The sequence below is a fragment of the Rutilus rutilus genome (assembly GCF_951802725.1).
Source record: "Rutilus rutilus genome assembly, chromosome: 21".
Lineage (NCBI taxonomy): Eukaryota > Metazoa > Chordata > Actinopteri > Cypriniformes > Leuciscidae > Rutilus > Rutilus rutilus.
The window spans coordinates 15,639,340-15,660,860 of record NC_140226.1 but is presented as its reverse complement, the minus strand read 5'-3'; the positions used below and the strand labels follow the sequence as shown (position 1 = coordinate 15,660,860).

The following is a 21,521-nucleotide window of genomic DNA, read 5'->3' as shown; positions in this document are numbered from 1 at the left end:
TTGAATCAAAGTCCCTTGCTTAGAATGACAACAGCATTGAAAACCTGTAGAAGTCTTTACCTTGCAGTCTCTATCCTGGGATTTGAACTATGCACCTTTTAGTAACAGGTTCAACATCACTCTGAATGTCTGCAACAGTAATCCATGCAAATAGTGTATTCTTATTATTTTTCTAGTAAAAAAGTATAAGGCAGATTTGATAAAACTATACCGTGCTTAAAATCACAAGGTGGGTGTGTTCATTGCTACATGGAACAGTCATCTGTCAGTGGGAATTTAGGAATCAAATCACCAGCATTCCATCTCAACATCTCACAAAGAGATCATGATAACACTTGTGCTGAAAAGGGCGGCTTAGGTCCTTCAAACTACATCCCTTGTAAGCCTCCAGGCTTTAATTGGGACTCAAGGATGAACAGAGACACTGAAAGAGCCATTGTATTTAAAGAGATGTTCGTTTACAACAAGTGTCACCTTCACCTCACCTTTAGAGGAAGACTTCAATCCATCAACTGAGCTCTGACAGCCCCCTACACTGGTGTCATTCGGCTGTCTCATATTGCATTCAGTACAAAGCTGAGTTGTGTTGAAAGGCAAAAAAGAAAACAGAACGGGATCCAATTATACTTCAGATTTTAAAAAACAAGCCTCCCCATTGCTGAGGGACGTCTTCTCAAAGGCAAGTTCAAAAAATGGTTTCCTAACGTTTCTCAGAATCCCCAATTTCGTTCCGCGACAGTTATGTGCTAAAAGATAGGTCAAACGATCCTGCATAAATATCTGTCCAATGACACAAGGTCTGTGCATATTTGGAGTAACAATATACAAGCTCTAAATAGTTGAATTGGTTTGCGAACGGTGTGGCTTGTGTTTGATTTGTTTGGACTGATCTCGCACGGGTTGAAGCGAGGCCAGGAGTGAGCTTCAGGCCTAAAGACAACAAAATCGGCATTCTGTTGCATTTTTTAATATCTCGAAATTCTAGCAGCTTTACTGGAATTCCTTAAATGGTGGATCAGAGTCTTTGAGGACACTGAAGGAAAACAAACATGCACCCAATGAAAATACAGTGAACTTATTCCAGAGAATGCCATTGAAGAACTGTCGCTGAACTTTGCTTGGAGCACGTACGTAACGTCAAAGAAGAAAGAACACAGAAAATTGCATCATCAATCTGGGCTTTAGACCAACATGTTCAACCAGTGTTGTTGCAGTGGAGCTGTACACAACAGTTTGTGACAGTATCTAAGCTTTAGTCTCCAGACGAATCTCTCTCTACAGTTCCATTTAGTATCAGCTAAATAGTTTGACCAGTAAGAGGTAGGAGGCTTTTATTGCCTTCAAGACTGGTGGAGAGCGCCACTACTGTACCATGGAATCAAGTGAACGCTGGTTGATTCGATTTGAAATCCAGTATTCCCTGGATCAGTACTCCCTGGCCTCTTCCAGTTCATTCATGTAGACGTCTTCCTGCGGGTTCTCGACACACAGTAGACCGTTATTGGGAGGCCGAACCGAATGAAATCGGCTCCAGTCTCCTTTACACAGGATCCACGGGAGCACGTCCACTTTGTAATGAAGTTCCGGGGAGAACTCTGTGCTGATGAGGTTGGGTGCTCCGGCCCCTTTGCCTCGAGTGATGAGCTTCATGTGATCGTCGTAGCAGCAGTGCTGTGCAGCCAATGTGGTGCTGTCGAAAGAGAGCATCGAGCGAACGCAGAACCTCGCAGAGGGCTTGTAGATGTCCAGTCTCTCTTTGGGGCCGCTGGCATCTCGCCAGCGATAGGTCTTTTGCAACTTCCTATCGAAAATGTTGACAGCACTGTAGACCACCTCGGATGGGTAGATGCAAGGGCAGTTAGGCAATTCGGTCAGGACCTGGTGTAGGTATTTCTGGAGGAAGTCGTTCTTGCAATTAAGCCACTTCTCACAGCTGTCAACATCTATGGGGTAATTAGATCAATTTAATAAGGGTGGCAGACATCGTTTTCTTTTCCCCAATAGTATAAATATTTTAAAATCCTTAAAACATAATACATTTCCAGATCTTTTTCTTTTTTTCAAGATAAATCTCACATACATTTTGTAGAGTTCACTAAAAAAACAGTAGAAGTAAACAGTAGAAGTAAATCTGTTGTTTTAAATATGTTATGTAAGATACACACACACACACACATATATATATACATATAATGTAATAATTGTTTTTAATATATTTGATTAAATTACATATATTTGTATATATTAGTAAACAATTTATTTAAATAAATTAGTAAAAATATCTCAACTTCCTTAAAACTACAAACATTTATTTAAGATATTAAGTCTTATATACCCAACTCTCATATACTATGCCAAACAAATTATGGCCATATTGAGACTCATGGCCTAACACGTAATGGGGGTTGTCTCTCTTTGCTGCCAAAATGTAAGATACTGTACATAAAATATGTGCTGCAGGCAGTGGTCATGCTGAAACAAAGTTGTTATTAACATTTATGTTCCATTGTGAAGAGATTAAAAAAACACTTTATTCTGTTATGTTTTTAAACGACTTTCATTATTATTACGGTTAAATGAAAAGAGCTATTACGATCAATGTTCAATGCCAAAAAATGAGAGACCAACAAAAGACTCCAAAGCAAATAGTGGGGGTTTTGGAAGAGGACTCTTTACTTTGTGGTCTCAGTAACACTCTCTGTGGAGCATTTGTGAAAAATGTGAACATCAGATCTTTTACAGTCTAACAGGGCTCCCACAGAGTTCCTCCCGATGAAGTCTCAAAGGAGCAGTTTCTACAATGATGCTGATTAAACGGGTTTTGAACTAGACATTAAGTTATATTAAAGCTAAGACAAATCAATAATCGTCGATTAAACTAATAAAAGAGCACACTAGCAGCTTGAAAGGCAGTTTGCTGAAACTTCCATTAAGAGATTAAAGTGCAGTATAATGTTGCCTATATCTTAAAAATAAGTTGAGTAAATAGTAAAAAAAAATTATAAAAAATGAATACTGTAATGGAAATGTGGGCGTGTACCATGTAAATACCACATTGAATAAATATGGTAATCATTCTGTACCATGGCACAAAATGTACTACGCTACTACCAGAATTCTGAATGCCCACACCATATTGTACACAAACAAAAATTACCAACCTGTGTCAAAAAGCTCTGTGCTGTTTGCCACTTCGTGAGGAGTCAGTTCTGTCACAGGAGCTATGTCATCTATAGATGGAAGAGAGATAGAAGATATTTAAAATCAACATGAAATATGAAACAAAACACACAATATGAGCTCAACAATCGTGTTGAAAAAACAACAACTGATTTACACTTAAAACTGGCGGTAACTTGAAAATTCTGAATTGAAGAACTGGTTAAAGGAGAACTCCGGTCAATTTTAACATTGAGCTCATTTTTTGTACATTTGGAGTGCTGTCAGTACAGAGAACAACGACAAAAATCAGTGTTGCCTACACCGTGTTATCCTTGTTTTAAAATTTGCACCCTGTTGACTTCAATGGGGCAAGATTTAAACCTGCTTTTAGCCTCTTAACATCCTTGATGTGTCATTACAAGTGCACAGGTCATGTGAGTGATTCCTTCGGAGTGAACGCGGGTGAATCTGACTGCAGTAGATGTGAAAGAAATATATAAAAAATGATGTTTATTCAGCCAGCGCACATACCTGTATTTACATCCTGTTTTCGGTCGAAGTCCACAGTAATCGATTGTCGAGTTCACGCGCATAGGTTTAGTACCTATGATCACGCGCGTGACCTCGACAATCTTATAACTCATCCATTTTAAATGATCTTAAGCCTTAAAGTTGTGCATAATTAAGGGCGTGGCCACTTGAGTGACAGGTGGATTGTCGCTGCTGTCACTACTAGCCGTTTGTCTGCTGTCTGTTAGCTGTCACGTCACCTCAGCTAATCCCGCCTCTTTGTCCATTTTCGGTTATCCAGGAGTGACGCACGGTGACGCGCTGCCAAGATGGCGACGGCCGGCTCCGCCCACTTTGGGCTTCAAAAATGCTCTTCGGAAACCTACGGGTGACGTCACGGACACTACGTCCATTGTTTTATACAGTCCATGGTGCTAAGGTTATCCCCTGCTAGAAGATGTCGAAACTACACTGATTGCCTGCAAAAAAGCATCTTTATCCTTTGACTGCCGGTGTATTCCAACAAAAAATTTCACAAGCAACCCATACATTACAAATATTTCATTATAGCATAGTAGATGTTTTTTTCATCAATCAATTTATTTTTGAAGACTTTTTTTCAGGAAAGCTAACTTTCTCTTATTATCTAGCTGTTCTTTTTCAGCAGCTCAAAATGTTCAAATAAAGTTCTATGGTGTTTATTCAGCACTGTAGAGCCTCATTTTGTGTATGCGCATTTGTGCACGGCAGGTTTGTGGACCGCCCTGTATCAGGGGCTTTTAAAATGAAAGCCCTCATTGAGCTGTCATTCTGAAGCCAAGTAAATGCCTGCTGCTCTCAAAGAGCAGTTTCATAGTGTATACAGTACACACACAGAAGGCCAGACTGCTCCTTTTCTAACACGAGTCTGGTGCCCCTGGTGTTTGTTCGACTTCTGCATGCCTGACAGAGATGAATGAGAGGCATTAGTGGAGATTTCCATCACTATCAGCATAATTAGGAGCCGGATGGAATTAAGATCAAGACGTTTTAGGGAAGAGTATCGATAAACAGTGTGCTAACTGCTAAATGCATTGTGCATTGTGGGGTTGAAAAGGCCTAAGTATAAGTGACAGTATTGACAGTCTCACCAGGACAACGCTCTAAGTCACATGTCCGTGACTCTGTGGCAGTGCAGGCGTAGCCACATGAACGAATCCTCTTCTGATTCCCGTGTCCACAGGTGACACTGCATGGTGACCAGTCGCTCCATTCTTCCTCCTCATATTCTGTAGATGAAAAAATAATTGATGGCCTTTTCAATAAATTGAGGCTAAGGAATTCCTCACGCAGCATGTGGGAATGTTATGCAATGCAGGTCAGATCACAAATGAGTTGGAGTAACAGTAAAGGATTTTTTTTTTTTTTACTTGTGGAAGTGAAATCTTAAAAATAATTTAGCTCAGTCCTTGTACTGAGGTTACACCTTTAAGCGTTTGAAATGTCCGACATACACACATTGACAAAGAAAAAAAAAATCCCAAAACAGCCAAGATGGTAAGTGCATCACTCTGTTGTTTGCATAAGGAAGCTAATGATGCTCAACTAAATTAATGTTGCGTATTTCTCTGTAAAATATAATCTCTCTAATGAACAAAATGTGGCCCTCCTGGCAGGCCAGGCACGTTTTTCTTTTTTTTTTTGGTAATAAATATGTCAGAGGCAAAGTCAGCCGCTTACAGCTGTGAGAACTGAGCCAATACAAACTCTTCAGCAGGAAGGCAAGGCCTAAGAGCTTAGACGCTTTCCAACAATGCTCTCTTTCCACCACCATGCTAAAGAGATTAAAGTTTCAGAGCACTCATGGCGGTAGTGATGGAGAGAACGAGAAGATTGAAAGAGAAATAAGTGCACTGTGTCCTCGCTAATGCATTTTGGCTGCGTTGTTGCTGGTTACCAGGTGTTGTTGCTAATTGAAGGCCCACATTCTGATGATGCAGATGTCCACTTGTACTGTCACGGCAAAAAAACAAAACACTGATGACAGATGGACTTTATTGCAAATCGTTCGAAAAACTCCCAGAGAATCATAATAAATAAAATAAAAATATAATAAAAAGCTTCACTGTTAAAAAAAAAAAAAAAAAAAAAAAACATAATTGCTGAATAATTTAATTTAACTGGGTGTTTTCCCATATAGAAATCCAAACATACTAAATTTAATTCAAATGAAGATCATTTGCTGTTTTAGAAAAAACTGAGTAAGATAATAAGATTTAAAAAAACTTCCGGTTTAAACTTTCTTCTAACAGTTTCAACAAAAATATTAAGCAGCACATTAGAAATAATAAGAAATATTTTTGAGTACCAAATCAGCATATTAGAATGATTTCTGAAGGACCATGTCATGTGACACTGAAGACTGGAGTAATGATGCTGAAAATTCAGCTTTGCCATCACAGGAATAAATTACATTTTAATATATATTAAAATAGAAAACCGTTATTTTAAATTATAACAATATTTCACTATATTAGTGTCAGAGTTATGTTCTGTTTTTCCATATTTCTTTGTGTATTTACTTTGCCTTAGTTTGACCTAGTTCCCCATTGTGTTTGATTAGTCATTAAGTTCACCTGGTGTTCATCTATCTCATTAGTTCAAGTATAAATACTCTCTGTTTTGTTGCATTCATTGTCCTGTCTCTTCTATGTAACATGATTGTGTTTTCCCTTGAGCTTCTCCTGTGTTCTCCTATGGATTATGATATTAAAGACTGTTTCCTTTTGAGCCATTCCAACGCTATCTCACTACCAATTTGTATGAATTCGTACAAGTGATTAAAAGGTGGCTAATTCGTACGAATTCGTACAACCTCACTCGTACGAATTTGTACGATTTGTCTAAACCCACGTGATGGGTAGGTTTAGGGGTGGGGTCAGGGGAATTGAATTCATGTATGTATTCATACAAATTGGGCAATTCGTAAAATATGTATGATTTAGCAAAAATCGCATGAATTCGTACGAATTAGCCACCTCGTAGAATTCGTACGAATTGCCGTGAGATCAGGCTGGCCATTCATCTCCGTGTACTATTTACTACAGCCACTCATGACAATTAGTGTTTTTACTGTATTTTTGCTCAAATAAATGCAGCCTTGGTGAGCACACGAGACTTCTTTCAAATACATTTTTAAAAATCTTACCATTCCAAACTTTTAAAAAGGTAAAGTGTATATTTAGAAATTACCATATGACAACAACTAAAAAAAGTAGATTGCCTCATTTGCCTAACACTGTGTCCAAGCCAGGCATAATAAAACAACAATTGTTAAAAGCAAACTTTTCTATGTAAGTTTGAGTTTCTGTTCTAACAAGCTGTGACTGCAACAAGAGTATCAGGACATTTTAATTTCTATTTAAGCAGAGTTGACATCCATAGCCCCATCTGGTGTAAAATCCGATTGGTCTGAAACCTAGCAGCCTATCATATGTTTTGTTATTGTGTAGTTTCACACAATGACACTGGTTTGCAATGACAAAGTGACCAGACATCATTCATTTCCAATGACAGCTGGCCAATTCTAGCAACACAAGAGTTTGAGACCGCACACATTGAATAGACATACAGTACATTTGCTATCAGAGAACTTTGTTTCAAATAAAATACCAAAGGCACTGTAATAAGTTACTATAGTAAAACTGTGGTAAATAATTTTCATAAGGGCAGTGGAGAGGAAAAAACGACCTACTGTACAGCTATAACATTCGACCGAGCTGTTGCCGAACATGGCCTGCCTGTAATTCTGTGGCTCACCATGATTGCAGAAAAGCGCTTCATTACTGTACGCCTCTAGCGTAGACCACATCATTAATAATGAGGCTCATTTGCCCTTCTCGGTTTCCCATTCAAGCTTGTTTGTACACAACACACTCCCACTCCAAGTACACTCATTAGGTCTATTTTAGATCCACTGGGGCAACAGAGAGATGCCGTTTCGGTTTCGTACCCACATCCTCAGAGGCTCTACTGCTGACATGACCGCAGCAAGCATGCCGCAATTGCTTCTTTTTTGGCTGGGTGTTGGATTTGACCACACACCACCAATGCACTTTCCCTCTAATGATGCTGACAGAACATGGTGCAACACAACCTTAGTGGAGGATCACCCTGAAAGTCAATGACAGATGGAGTTGAAAAATGCCCTAGTGAAATAAAGATGGTAAAAGGGTATATGTAGATTGTGGAGGAGTCGGACACTGCAGCAAGTTGTAGTTTAATAATCCAAATAATATCTTATCCCCCGGTTTCACAGACAAGGTTTAAGCTAGTCCCAGACTAAAATGCATGTTTGAGCTGTTTTAACTGAAAGCAACTTGCAGTGACATATCTTAAAATATGTCAGTGCCATTGTTTTGTCTCAAGATGCACATCAGTAATGTGTTTTTTTTTTTTAAATAAAAGATACTTAAGCATGTTTATAAAATATACTTAAATGTCCTAATTGAACTAAGGCCTAATCCTGGCTTAATCTAAGCCCTGTCTGTGAAACCAGGCCTATGTGATTGAAGATTTTCTGTTAAAACTTTCTGTTTTCCCTGATAATATATTTAATATACACTTAAAAGCAACACAGGTTTTGGTGCCAAAGATTAAAGAGATGCTAATAAAACACATTGTTGCTTAACTTTACTAACCATTAATAAGCAGTAATTAGGAGTTTATTGAGGCAAAAGTTGTAGTTTATGGTTAGTTAATAGTGAGAATTGGAACCCAATCTAAAGTGTGACCTTCTATTTTTAATGTATTTCAAAATGTAATTTATTCGCATCATTTTCAGCATCATTACTCCAGTCTTCAGTGTCACATGATCCTAGATAAATCATTCCAATATGCTGATTTGCTGCTCAAATCTTATTATTATCAATTTTGAAAACCGTTGTGCTACTTAATGCAAAGTAATATAATAGTGGAAACCATGGTACTTTTTCAGGATTCTCAATGAAAAGATGGTTCAAAAGAACAGCATTTACTTGAAATAGAAATCTTTTGTAACATTTTAAATGTCTTTACAATAAAATCTCACTGACCCCAAACTTGTGAATGTTAGTATATCTCGTGAGTTTGCAGCTAACCTGTTTGGAAATATTTTTTTCAATCATTAATGCTGCCACCTAAAGGCACTAAAAATGTGCAATACAATATTATACTTCCCAGCAGTTGATATTGTTTGCCAATTTTTAAAACGTCTCACACATAAAAGCACAGTGACTGAATGCTTTAACAATATACTCAGGCAATGAATATAACTTTGGTGTGAAAAAAAGGAAACTTTCATTCCAAGGCCTGAGAACTGCCACAAATTCTTGGGAGAACTCAAAGGGCTAGACCGTGTGAATCACAGCGACCCGCCAGTCGTGGGATGAAAACACAGCAGACGTTTTCTTTGTCAGCCCAAGCATGCTGGCCCTTCTTACAATCTGCTGTCTAATTGAACACAAATATTGGTTGTTTAGCCAGTGAAAGAGGCCATATGCGTCGGGACCCAGGTTTCAAACAGCTACATTTTCCAAGCACTGGTGTCAACTTCAAAGACGACACACAAAGCTGATGCTCAAGCCCACTGTCACTAACGTGAACCAGACGTAGCGTTGACTTTCCTCCTGCAATCCCTTGTTCAATACTTTCACTGTGTAATCTTTTCTTCACCGCGAAAAGGTTCAGAGCACTTGATGATAGGTTGTGTTCAGCTTTTTAAGGATAAAAATTAAAATGGTATTTCAGCACTACGGTTTGCCCCGTATGTAAACATTTTGAGGTAATGATCTGCCTAACCGACAAAGAAGCAGTTTAGTGGCCAGATAACATGCGTACCACAACTAATATTGTGATAATGTATTAGGACACAAAGCACTGGGTCGCCTTTCACTGTTTACCGCTGATAGGCATCGAGAGAAAGTCTCTAGAAGTGGCGACAGGAATGACATGTTTATGTAGCAGTTCTTGAGCACAACCCTCAAAGCATAAATCATAATGTCAAGACTTAAAGAGGAGGCTGGGGCCCGCATTACTGAGGAAATCAGCTAGGCATACGTTCCAAGAAGCCCCAGCATAAGCGCTGATACTTCCGATAACAAGGCTGAAGAAAAACAAAAACTAAAAAACTCATGGTTTCTGATTACACAGTTGGAAAAACATGAAAATACATTTATTCGGGTCAATTATTAAGATTTTTCATCATTTTTGCACAGCAACAGGGATGTGCGTCCAAACTCTCTCTGGCAACAACCTCCTGTGCTTACCGTAATTGTCCATGGAGTCCCAGCCCTTCCATCGTCTGTTCCAGTCTGTACCCACACCACTCAAAAGGGAATCTTCTCCCTCGTAGCTGAGGTCCCCCTCGTTTTCCTCCAGACTGCCTTGCCCGGGACCTTCTTGACTGGAGTCATGGTATTCCCAGAACAGTGGCCAGAAGAGCTTTTTATGGCCCAGCCACTCTTCTGAGCTCAAAGACCAGTCATTCCTGCTCTCCTTGGCCAGATCCATCTCGATCTCCATCTGTGGGTTGTCCACAACCTCAATGGTAACCTATTGGAGAGATAAAAGTTATATGTTGATCTGCAAAAAATGGATATGAGAAAGTCGTTGCTCTACAAAACCCAGCTTAAGGGGGTCAAGCTCATTTTTGGAACCAGGTCCAGCTCGACCAGGTCCAGTGTCAGATCAACAAATAACCTTCCATAAGCAGGTGAACTATTGTCATAGTGGAGAAACATTTAAGTTAGCAAGTTAGTTCAATTCAATATACAATACACACTGCCCGTCCAAAAAAATAGGAAAATGCTTAAGATTGGATCATTATTGCAGTGATTATGTTTCTAGCATGTTATACTGTATGTTTGGCAACAGTTCTTCTAACCCAAAATTGATGGAGTGTGTAGCTTTTAATTTCTTAAACAAGCATGTAGGAAGACACATCATGGCCATATTCCAGGATGACAATGTCAAGATTCATCAGGCTCAAATTGTGGAAGAATGAGGGAGGGAGCATGAAGAATCATTTTCACATATGAATTGGCACCTCTGAGTCCAGACCTTAAATTCATTGAAAGTCTTTGGGATGTGCAGGAGTAGACTTTACAGAGGGCTTGACTCTTGCATTGTCAATACAAGATCCTGACCACTTGTTGATGCACCTTTTGATGGAAATAAATGTTGTGATGTTATTTCCATAATTTTTTGGTCAGGATCTTGTATTGACAATGCAACAGTCGAGCACTCTGTAAAGTCTACTCCATCACATCCCAAAGACTTTATATATATATATATGTATATATATAATATATATTAATTTTGTTCCAGTATCCTTTAATTAATAATTGTATACCTGACTGATAGGATATTTGGTTTAATGGCACAGACATCTGAAGGTAACTCTATCGCTCCCTTGAGTACTGTTAAGTATGTTCAAAATATTTCAAAGTTTTCCCTTTTTTCCTGTTTGTTTATTTTGAAGGATGTTTTGAGGTGACAGATTTGTTCTCTGCATGCTTGGACTCGTAGTGCCCAAGCCAGGCAGACCAGGAAAACGATAGCAAGTGTTCCAGCAGGCCGAGACAAAGGACTGGTTGTTTATTTCCCCTACAGCGTAACAATCTGATGGCTGCAGCAGCTGTTTATAAAGGCATGGAGCAGTTTAGAGCGGGTGATTACGCTACTGTAACTGCCCTGTTTACAACAGTCGGCCTCCACCTCCTCCTTGAACTAATCATGACTGTATTCTACTCTCATACTTCCAAAAAACACAACACATCGCTTTTAAGGACAAAAAGATCCAAGGTTTAGTTCATTGGAGGTCCATTAAACTGGAAATTTAAGTTCAATGGCAACAAAGATGACATGTTTTATTCTAAAACTGCAAGAAAATTAAAGCCCTAAACCTAAACAAGTTGTGTTCCAAAACTGAGGTTGATATCTCAAAAAAGTTAGCTTTCAGTAAGATTTTGTTTGGACGCAGTACCAAAAGTTTTCACTAGATGAAATTCGTCTCCCATTAATTTCCAATGCGGTAATTTTTGACCGGCAAGAAACGCAAGTGTGACTATTTTTTTCAGGACCATTTAACCTTTTCAAATCATGCCCATGACTTTTTTTGGGTTCATAGCAAGTGCCAAAACCTTTATCAAATTCAGTACCATTCCGATTAAATAAAAAATTCTAAAAAAACTAAAAGTAATTTTTTGATTTTTCACAAAAAAAATGTAATCAAAAGTGACCTTTTGAAGAGCAAAAGGAATCTCCACTGCATTTCTTTATCAAGGTCTTATCAAATTTGTTACCACTCCGAATGGGGAGTCATTGAGAAATTTGTTTTAAAAAAGATTTTTCTCAGAACGTAAGAAAGTGTTCAGTACTTTGGAGACCATTGCATACTGACGTATTAAAAGCAAAATATTCACATACATTGGCTGCCGCCATATTAAAGACACATAAAAACAAAATAGCTTTTTCTAAAAAAAGTAGAGAAGATGGACCCGTCCCACTTGGAAGACTCTGGAATTTTCCCTATTATAAAAGTCAATTTGCTTACCAGGGATCTCCTGTGTATTTTTTCCCTGAAGTCTAACTTCGTTTCCTCTCAAGTCCACTTACACACATAAACTTCATAACAGTCCTAAAAATATAAAAATCCCTTCTTTACCGGTGTTGTAAAAGCATTTAAAGATTGGGATCTGCTCTTGGAGGGAGCATTAAAAGTGGCTGTTAAAATAATACTATGGCCTTTCACCTTTTGGATTTTCTTTTTGGTACACTGTGCAGAAGTTTGAGCGGAATAGCTGAAATGAGCTACACCGGTATAAAGGTCTCGCTTGGGGTAATTTAAGAGGCCTCTCCGGTTTAGGAGCAGCTGTGACATGACCAGCAACAGCGCAGAAACCTGAAGTCCCTACTGCAATCACAGCAGCAATAACAGTGAAACAATGAGTGCATAGGTTAATTACATACACCACAAACTGTTGCCAAGTAAAATCAATCCATTACCCAACTCATTATACAATGATTTAGTTCACTCTAAGGAATGAAATGACAAGGTTTTGGGAACGGTGAGATGTTAAACATATCTGGAATAACAAACTACCGCCATAATATTAACAACTGTCTTTAAAAGAACTAATGCCAAAATTATAGACATACAACAAAAGAAACCCAAGACCCCCAAGACACGAAATGACTGATTCAGTTCATTTACCTCATTTTCTTGTGGTCCAACAGTCTGTAAACACTGTATTTTTTCTTTAAAACCATGTATACACAGGAAGAAACTTGACTCTGAGGCAATCAAAATGACAATAAGGTGTGATTGGGCCTGTTCTTACTTGAATGTTGGGGTTTTGGGAGCCCAGGTCTGCGTTGGCAAGGTCGGGAAAGTTCTTCAGGTCTAAAATGAAGGGTTCATCTTCCTGTGGAGCAGGTTTGGGAAGGACTCCCTCTGAGCGAATCTGCGACCATCTCCTCTTATGACGTTGAGGCGAAGGCGGCGCACTCCTAAGTTGGTTCCGCCGCTGAATGTCCTGTAGCGATTGTCTGACATCTTTGGTGCCCCCGTGACCTCTGACCTGGGAAGAGCACACATAGTATCCTATTAAAATAACATCTGGTGATCGGACAAGCTTTATTTAGATGAAAGCACATCATTTCTTTACCCCCAGAAAGGCCCAAAGATAAATGCTTCTTAGAAATTTCGTCATGCACGTAAAGATGGTTAGAGGATCTGTTTTAGTTCAACACCATATCAAATCTATACAGCTGTGACCTTATAGCCCATATGAAAAAGATGTCTGAGTTTCAAATAAACCCATCTGGAGTGAAATGTCTAACACATGACAGCATATCAGGTGGATTTTGGAACAAGAATAGTAGAAATCATGGAAATAATTTAAGACCCTTCTTCTGCTTTAATGATCCAGGAAAAGCCTGTTTCCCAGACCTTTGGAAGACTCCTTCAGTCTCTTTTAGGGTTTTCGTATACAAGAGCACTCTTCGAGTTCTTTGATTTCCATGCTGCATATCTGTCAATCGATGCTCCATTGGGTTACCATTAGTAACATCACAAAACAGACAGCAGAGAAACATCAACAAGGAAGAGGAATTGCACGCTTGCTCATTCTTTCTCACAAGTCTGAGACAGTCATGGCTCACTCTCTTGACAGCTGTTTGACATTACGGGTAATGCTGCGCTCAGTGGATGGAGAGGAACTGTGAATTCCTGGACGAAGACTCAGGAGTCGGGACAGTGCATGCAGGTAAATGATTACACATTAAGGGATACGTATCTCTTTCATCTGGTTTACTTTAATATGGAGACATAAAGTCTGTGGCGGTACAAAAAAAGTCTTCCCAGCTGTCCTCAAACCACGAGAGTCCTCCAATGCACTTTGCTGCTTGATACTAATCATATCAACCTAAAGTCTCAAGCCTCAAGAATGAGGCAGGTGATTTTCAAACTCTTAAACTCTTATTTTATTTATAATGTATTTAAATATTACATTAATATAATTATCTAAATATCTATAATGATTTATCACAGTCTCTTCAAGCTGCATCAGTTCCTGTAATGTCCCAATTATTATTCATAAAGTAAATCTGAAATCATAAATCAACTCATTATTATTCATAAATTAAGCATGAAATCAAAATTGACCTCTACTTAATTTATTAATAAATGTAAAAATGATCAAATAATAACTAAGTATGTGTGTGATATATATAGACATAGAAATTAAGCAACATAGAAATCACAGATAATTTATAATATATAATTAATAATATATATATATATATAAAAAATGAATTATCTGTGATTTCTATGTTGCCTAACTGATTACATGTATATGCTGAAGAAAATGGTTTGGACCAGTGAACAGAATTTAGAACTCTTGGTCATGGATCATTAAAAGTAAGATGCTAAATTATTGCTAATATTATTTTTTTCCCACCCACACATCCTGCAACTGAGTTGTGCAGGATAAGATCAGGGACATTTAAGTGTTATAAGTAAATAGGGTCAATGTTCATGTTGTCTTTAACTGCATGCATTCTCCAACATGCAATAAGCACCAGATGAAACTCAGTTTAGACTTTACATTTTGGGTCATGCTGCGCTTCAAAGACTTTTTGTGGAGGCCCTGTCAATGAGCAACCGCAGACTTCAAAAAGAACAGCAACATACACAAGCATAACTCAGAAAGAAAGAGACACATATGTCCTCATCATGACCACTTCATACTGCAAGCCTTCTCTTTCAAATCTCCATCTCAAATCCTCACAGATTCAGAAGATCACCTTGGTGTGTTATCCCTGCTCTTCCTCATCTACAGACTTGGTTTGATGGCCCCAATGTTCCCTTCTGATGCATCAGAGGAGAGAGGTGGGGAGTTGGGGGTCTGTCTGATCAAAGCCTCTCTCTACTGATCATGCGTGGCCTGCCTTGTCTCACTTCACTGCCTGTGTCTCTCCCACACGCAAAACAGATGTCCTCTGCCCCAGACGATAAACTCCACCCTGGCGCTCTACTGAAGTTCATCATCACAGGAGGTGGGGAGGAAAGGAAGCTCTTTTAATTGTTTTTACACAATTATTGACATACAAGCGACAAACGTTTCAATCTAAATTCAGTATTTTATGATTTTATTGAGATTTGTTCTGCACTTACGTTAGATAAATTGGATTACTGACCGTCAAGGCTTGATAAAGTGGTCAAAATGCTTCAATAATAAAATAAAATGTTTGACAATACTTTAAAATATAGTTGAGAAAGCTTTGCATGCATCTATTTAAGGTTGTCATCGTCTTGTGCGCCTGAGTGGTTACTCATCCTGTTTGAAATAACAAACACACACAGTCTGAGTCGTGATGTCGGATGCGAACAAATGGCTCCTACTACAGAAATGTTCTTTTCGAATAGCTTCCTCCCAGTTCACGAACTTTTGCATGATTCTATGCCATTTTGTAGTATACTGTAAATAGTGTTAATAGTGTTGAAAATTCAAAAAGGCAACATGCTCTTTAAATACCCAGATGATGCACTTTTTTAAGCAAAAAGATGAAGTGTGGAATGTTGGAAATTTCACGCACTCTGTTGCAACTTCAGACTCCAATGCTGGAAGACAATACCTTCTAAAATTCATGTACTAAACGGTTGAGGATAGTACATAGTGTATTCAGTAGGGGTGTAGCGGTACATGTATTTGTCCTGAACCATCATGGTACAGACGTCACAATTCGGTGCATATAAAGTCAGACTACGAATACAGTCAGTCACAGGCGATCCACACTCCAATCCAGAAGGGGAGCAATGCGCAGCAATGTAATGCTGTTTGCTAACCGCCACAACAGGAAAAAGAGCAGAAAAAGAAAATACGTTCTATGCACCAACCTAAAACAAGGGGTGCGTCCCAATTTGAGTACTTATGCTCTTTTCTATTACATTTTTAAGTATAAAAAGTGCGAGTAGTGTATTCACACTGAAAATTCCAAAAAGAAAAAGTGCCATTTAAAATTGTTTTGCATGTGACTGGCTGATATTAATAATGATATATCATATATACTGATATATGTAACTGCAGGGGCGTCTGACGTGACCCAAAACTCAAATCTTTTTGGTTGGCACGTTTGCATCAGTGAACGACAAAAAAAACAGTTAGTATATATGTTCATCTGCATGAATATTCCATAGCCAGGAATCTATTGTTTCTATTTAAATCTCGTTTGTGCAGAATATTCATGTCTGACGTAAAGGGCATTTAAAAGACAGCAATGCGGCTTTTAGCAGAGTAAATGTGTCAGCTAAATGAACCTCTAGGAAGTGCACAGTTGGAGTGCAGTTGGGAACTACTGTCCATTTTTTACAGTTGAGTTAAAAACCAATGGGATGTTACCATCCACAAAGTTTTCTCTGTCTGCCTGTAGTGAGTCCAGTGAAGGATCTCAAGTGTTTCCTCACTTTGTGGGCCTTCCAGAGATCTTTCATACCTTTCCCTTCAATCATTCTATAATCAAACCTCTGAGAAAAAGTCACGCCAAGATAAGCTCCTCACTCAGCGTCGCCATTTGTATTAGTCTCTTTCTTCACACGGGTAAAACTGCTTACCCACCAGCTGAGACGAAAGGGATGGCTAAGATTTCACATGAGTGCTACAGGTTAATACGAGAAAAGAAACTTTAAAGAATACTTTCCTCAGCTCACAACAACTGACTTGAACAGAAGTCCCTGAAGGCAGAATTCCTGACTCTTCACAAAGTGGGCCAACAGAAACAGAGGAGGCAAGACAGCAAGGCCACTCGCGAGCAGAGTGACATGGTAAGGATGGAATCCTGCCCAGATCCTGGCAGAGACCATCCTTGTCCTCATGCCTTTATGTTGTTCTTTCTCTATATTTTTTTTCTTCCAGCATACCGCCATGTTACAATCTGATTCTCTTGGCATGCCTCGACAGCATCAGTGTACCATGTGTTATCTCCTCTCACAAACAGTTATTGTGTTTTATGGGACGTGCCATCTGGACGGGCGCTGAGACCTAAAAGAATAAACGAATACGGCCCTGCCAAAATAAATACCACACGCACATGGTCTCGGGCTGCTTTGAGCTGAATATGCTGGAGCCGAGGTGCCACTACAACAAGGGCAGGGCATCAGGGCACCGAAGCTGGAGAGGCAACAGAGTCCCAAAGCACATGAAACATTTAGAGTCTGATTTCCCCAACACCCTCACAAAGCATTACCTCTGACCGCCTAGAAAGAGAGCAAATGGGACGCATTAGTGACGGAAAACTGAGCGGCTTGTTCATAATTCAATAAAATGGATGGATTTGATTCCAAAAAAAAGAGAAGTAAAAGCACGTTTTTCTTTGAGTCAAGGATTAATCACATTGTCAGAAGTCCTTATTCCTTGCCGACATGTCATGCAGTTAAAACTATGGAAGCTCATTTCTGCCTCAGTGTGAAAAAATAAAAAGGTTACTGTGGCACTAATTAATTTCTCATTAATTCTTTATTTCTTAAGTTGCCAATTTATATCTCAAAAATTGCAACTTTACATCTCATATTGCATCTTTTTTTCCCTCATAATTGCGACTTAATAGGTCACAATTGGAACTTGTTCTTTTTTATTGCAACTTTTTTCTCATAATTGGAACTTCATGTCTCCCATTTGTAAGTTAATTACTTGTAATCGCAACTTTCTCGCAGTTTAGACTGCATGTCTTACAATTTCAACTTTATGCTTTATACGATTGTGATTTCATTTCTTGTTTCTTTATTTCTCACATTTACCTGGATCGTTTTTTTCAATGGTGGAAATAGGATTCCATACAAACCCCCTTTGTGTGCAGCAAGTGAAACTCAAGGATATAATGCCCTGATGGATATATCCCACACAGATCCATGTCTGGCTTCTCTCAGATGCCTTGTGTCAAAAACTGTTCATTAATGTCATCTATCCTGCAGAAATCACATTCCATGTGGAGAATTCCTGTTGACACTCAATTACCAGCTGGTACCAAATGTACCAGCGGTACTGTACACATTGATATCAACTCTATTAATGTTATAAATAAAATAAAAAGAAGTGAATTGGATACATATCTGCTCTTTTACGAGCTTCAGATGTTTATAATCAGATCTCAGTGCTGCACAACATGTTTTGTAGGGCCAAGATCTAAAAAATAGTTGTACTCAGCAACATGCAGGCACGTTATTAAATCTATTTCTACATTCAAGCTGATGTGTGTGTTCTGGTGGTTTTTGTGAAATATTATCTGGTGTTTCTTCATTAAATTCTGAATATAGCTTTCACAGCATCTAAACCAGGGCATTCGCTATATACTTTCAAACAGATTATGGTTTACAGTTTCAGCTTAACCTCAATTAGAGCACTGGACATTTGAGAGGTTTCCGCGACCGAGTCATCCAGCACAATGCTAAGAAACGGCAACATGAACTTCAGAGCGGGGCTCAAGAATTTGGCGCCATTTGTGGAATTGGTGTCTGCTTGGGTCGAGGAGAGGAACAGCCCTGTGATTATTGGGCTTATCAATTATAGCACCAAGGCCACTGAGCTCCTACCCGACCCAATGCAATTTTATAAGAGCGTGGCGTATTGGATTCCAGCTGGCTGTTTTGATTAGTAAGTGTCCATTTTTGTGTAAAGCAAAGACTTCCTGTTGCGCAGGGGAAACAATGGCCCTCCCATGTCTGCCTGAACCCCGGTGGCTACTTTAATAAAAACATCTTTCCCAGTTGGCTTAAAAGGTGGGGGAGACGTGATGTTTTCAGACAGTGCACAAAGACAGTCTTGTATCACCCGAGTATCGCCGCATACTGTTCTGCTTTCTGTCAGATCTTCGCACCCTTGAGCAAGATGTGTTCTTAACCCCCCGCTCAGGTTGTGCGTAGTGAGTCGAGTGTCTGCTATATTGATCGATTCACATGCACATGTAAGAGGGGCCTGAGTTTTACATCTAGGATAGTGGACTTATGTTCAAAATTCTTTTCAGAGGGGAAATGACTATTAAAAGGCAGCCTGGGGTGGGTTTGCATTTCCTCTCTGCGTTAACACTCCATAAAGCTGATCCATGAAAAAAGTCACAGCATAACCCAGGATTCAGTGTGACCTCACTTTGCTGCTGAAGGAGAAATTAATTAATTAAATTCCCGAAACAACCTATGAACTGTGGTTTATCATTTAACAGATGGGGAAAATTAACCACCCAGCCATTCCAGGCATTAAGCACACATTAACTATGGAAACTGTATTTTCAGTGTGGTTTGACCTCAAATAAACTTTATTCTGGTTCTTTCTGGATATATGATATGATGTGATATGATATGATGTAATAAAAAGATTCATACCTGTTTGACACCTGATGCTCTATGAAAACTCCTTTAAATGCATTGAGTTATGAAGCATAGTGGAAGAGGCAGAGGCTAGTTGTCACAGCAAATATCAATAATATTGCAATTCATAAATGTATCCTTTTAAAAAGACAACATGTGACAATTTTTCATGACCAGACATTTATGACAGACACCCTTGTCTTGAGAACACAGTTCATACTTTCAGTTAAAATATATAGAAACACAAATGCTTAATTGGATGGTATAGTTACTGGAATATACAACTAGGTCCTCCTTATTGGTTGAAAGACCTAATCAGGTGACAAAAGATTTCACAGACAGTTATTGTGATTTGATTTGATTTTCAGAACATCTCTGACCAAGATGTCCATATAATCTGGAACATTAAGGCCTGGTTCCACAGACAGGGTTTAGATTAAGCCAGGATTATGCCTTAGTTCAATAAGGACATTACTGGTGTGCATCTTGAGACAGTGACAAAACAGTGGCACTGACATATTTAAAGATATGTCAGTGCAAGTTGCTTTCAGTTAAACCAGCTCAAACATGGGACTAGACTTAAGCCTTGTCTGTCAAACCAGGGGTAATAATTATTCCATGTGACTGCAGATCTAGTTTTAGATCTAAAACCATCATATGTTGAAAAAGATTCGAATGTCATTCAAGTTCATTTGATCTTCTGTAACTTCAGTATAGCTTCTTTTAAAATGTACAATAAGTGCTGGGATCAAAAACCATCCATGAAGCTATAAGTTATATATTATTATTATTCTTTAGGATTTTAAATTCATTTGTAAGTTGTGATATGAGATAAAGCAGTTCATTTAAACATGGATCAACTCTGCTATGACTGTAAAATGAAATGTTCATCAACAAAAAAATCTTAAAAACTTGACAAAAATAAAATAAAATTGTAAGTGTCAGTCATTGAAACCATACCTCTATAGATGTACCACTCTTGCTCTTGATGTGATTTGCTGTGCGTCTTTTTGCAGGGAACCCCTTCGCCAACAGAAGACAAAGTGTCAAAAAAACTGCCCACCGTAGAGCTTGGCTTCGAATCAGCATGACTTCGTAAAATTAATAATAAAGAGTTTTAACAATGTTTTGCGACTATGCACCACTTTTGATATGTTACTATGAACTGCACTCAATCATCTAGCTTCAGTTCCAAGGTGCATTTTTGTCTCTTTCCATCCCTCATATAAAACCAATCCATTTAAAACGTCAGAAGGACATTAAACATGCTCAGCAGATTCTCAATGAGCAACAGAACAGCCTTCAAGAGTCATGTCCGCGTGTCCCTCAGATCCTCTGACTCTGAGAGGTTCTTGGTTTCCAAACGCGCAGCAGTTCCCAAACTTCAACATTCCTCTCGGAGTTCTTCGGATTATCTTCCATGTGCTGTGAGTTCGCCTCTATCCAGTGTATATGTATGAAGAACAGCCTTCTTTAAATGTGATTCTGCGGTGGATAGCTCCTTAATCAAGCGTCTCGCGGAGCGCACTGAACAACTGAAGCTCCAAGGCGCTAAGAACATCAATCCTCGCTACCCGTGAATGCAGGTCTATGATGCTCTATGGTGCACACAGAAGTCTACACCTCATGCAGGTACTGTGGTAAAGGACCGTCAGTAATTCACTGGCTGGATGAGACATTCATCTACCTCCGCTTGTGTGACGTCTCTGGAGGAGGGGTTCATATAACCCCACTGTGACTGACTGACTGACTGAATGAATGAATGACTGAAGCTGCGTGGGGTATAAAATCCTCATGAGACCCAGAGAAGAAAAATGTTTTAAGACATCATGTTTGGTTCATATTATATATATAGGCTAATTCAAAAGTTCAAAAGTTTGTGGTCAGTATAAGATTTAAAAAACAACAACTTTTGAACATTCTTTTGACTATAAGTAACTTCCAAATTGCATCTGCATGTCAACTAACTCTC

The 21,521-nt window shown here is 38.8% G+C and overlaps 1 protein-coding gene across 1 annotated transcript; it reads right to left on the bottom strand.

The window, feature by feature from the left end:
- Window positions 1–422: 422 nt before the first annotated feature.
- On the bottom strand, window positions 423–21,248 carry ism2a (isthmin 2a). The gene is made up of 6 exons (XM_084393120.1): window positions 20,510–21,248; window positions 13,032–13,271; window positions 9,957–10,242; window positions 4,803–4,940; window positions 3,162–3,230; window positions 423–1,943 (listed from the first exon to the last, which is right to left on the bottom strand). Exons 1-6 carry the CDS (start codon window positions 20,636–20,638, stop codon window positions 1,426–1,428), a joined length of 1,380 nt encoding a protein of 459 aa, XP_084249246.1. The 5' UTR covers window positions 20,639–21,248; the 3' UTR covers window positions 423–1,425.
- Between the last annotated feature and the right edge of the window lie 273 nt (window positions 21,249–21,521).

Coding starts and splice junctions, on each gene's coding strand:
- ism2a (XM_084393120.1), bottom strand. CDS start 20,638: ATGCTGATTCGAAGCCAAGCTCTACGGTGGGCAGTTTTTTTGACACTT. Junction 3,231..4,802: donor TGACTTAGAGCGTTGTCCTG/GTGAGACTGTCA, acceptor TTCCATCTATAG/ATGACATAGCTCCTGTGACA. Junction 1,944..3,161: donor CACAGAGCTTTTTGACACAG/GTTGGTAATTTT, acceptor ATTACCCCATAG/ATGTTGACAGCTGTGAGAAG.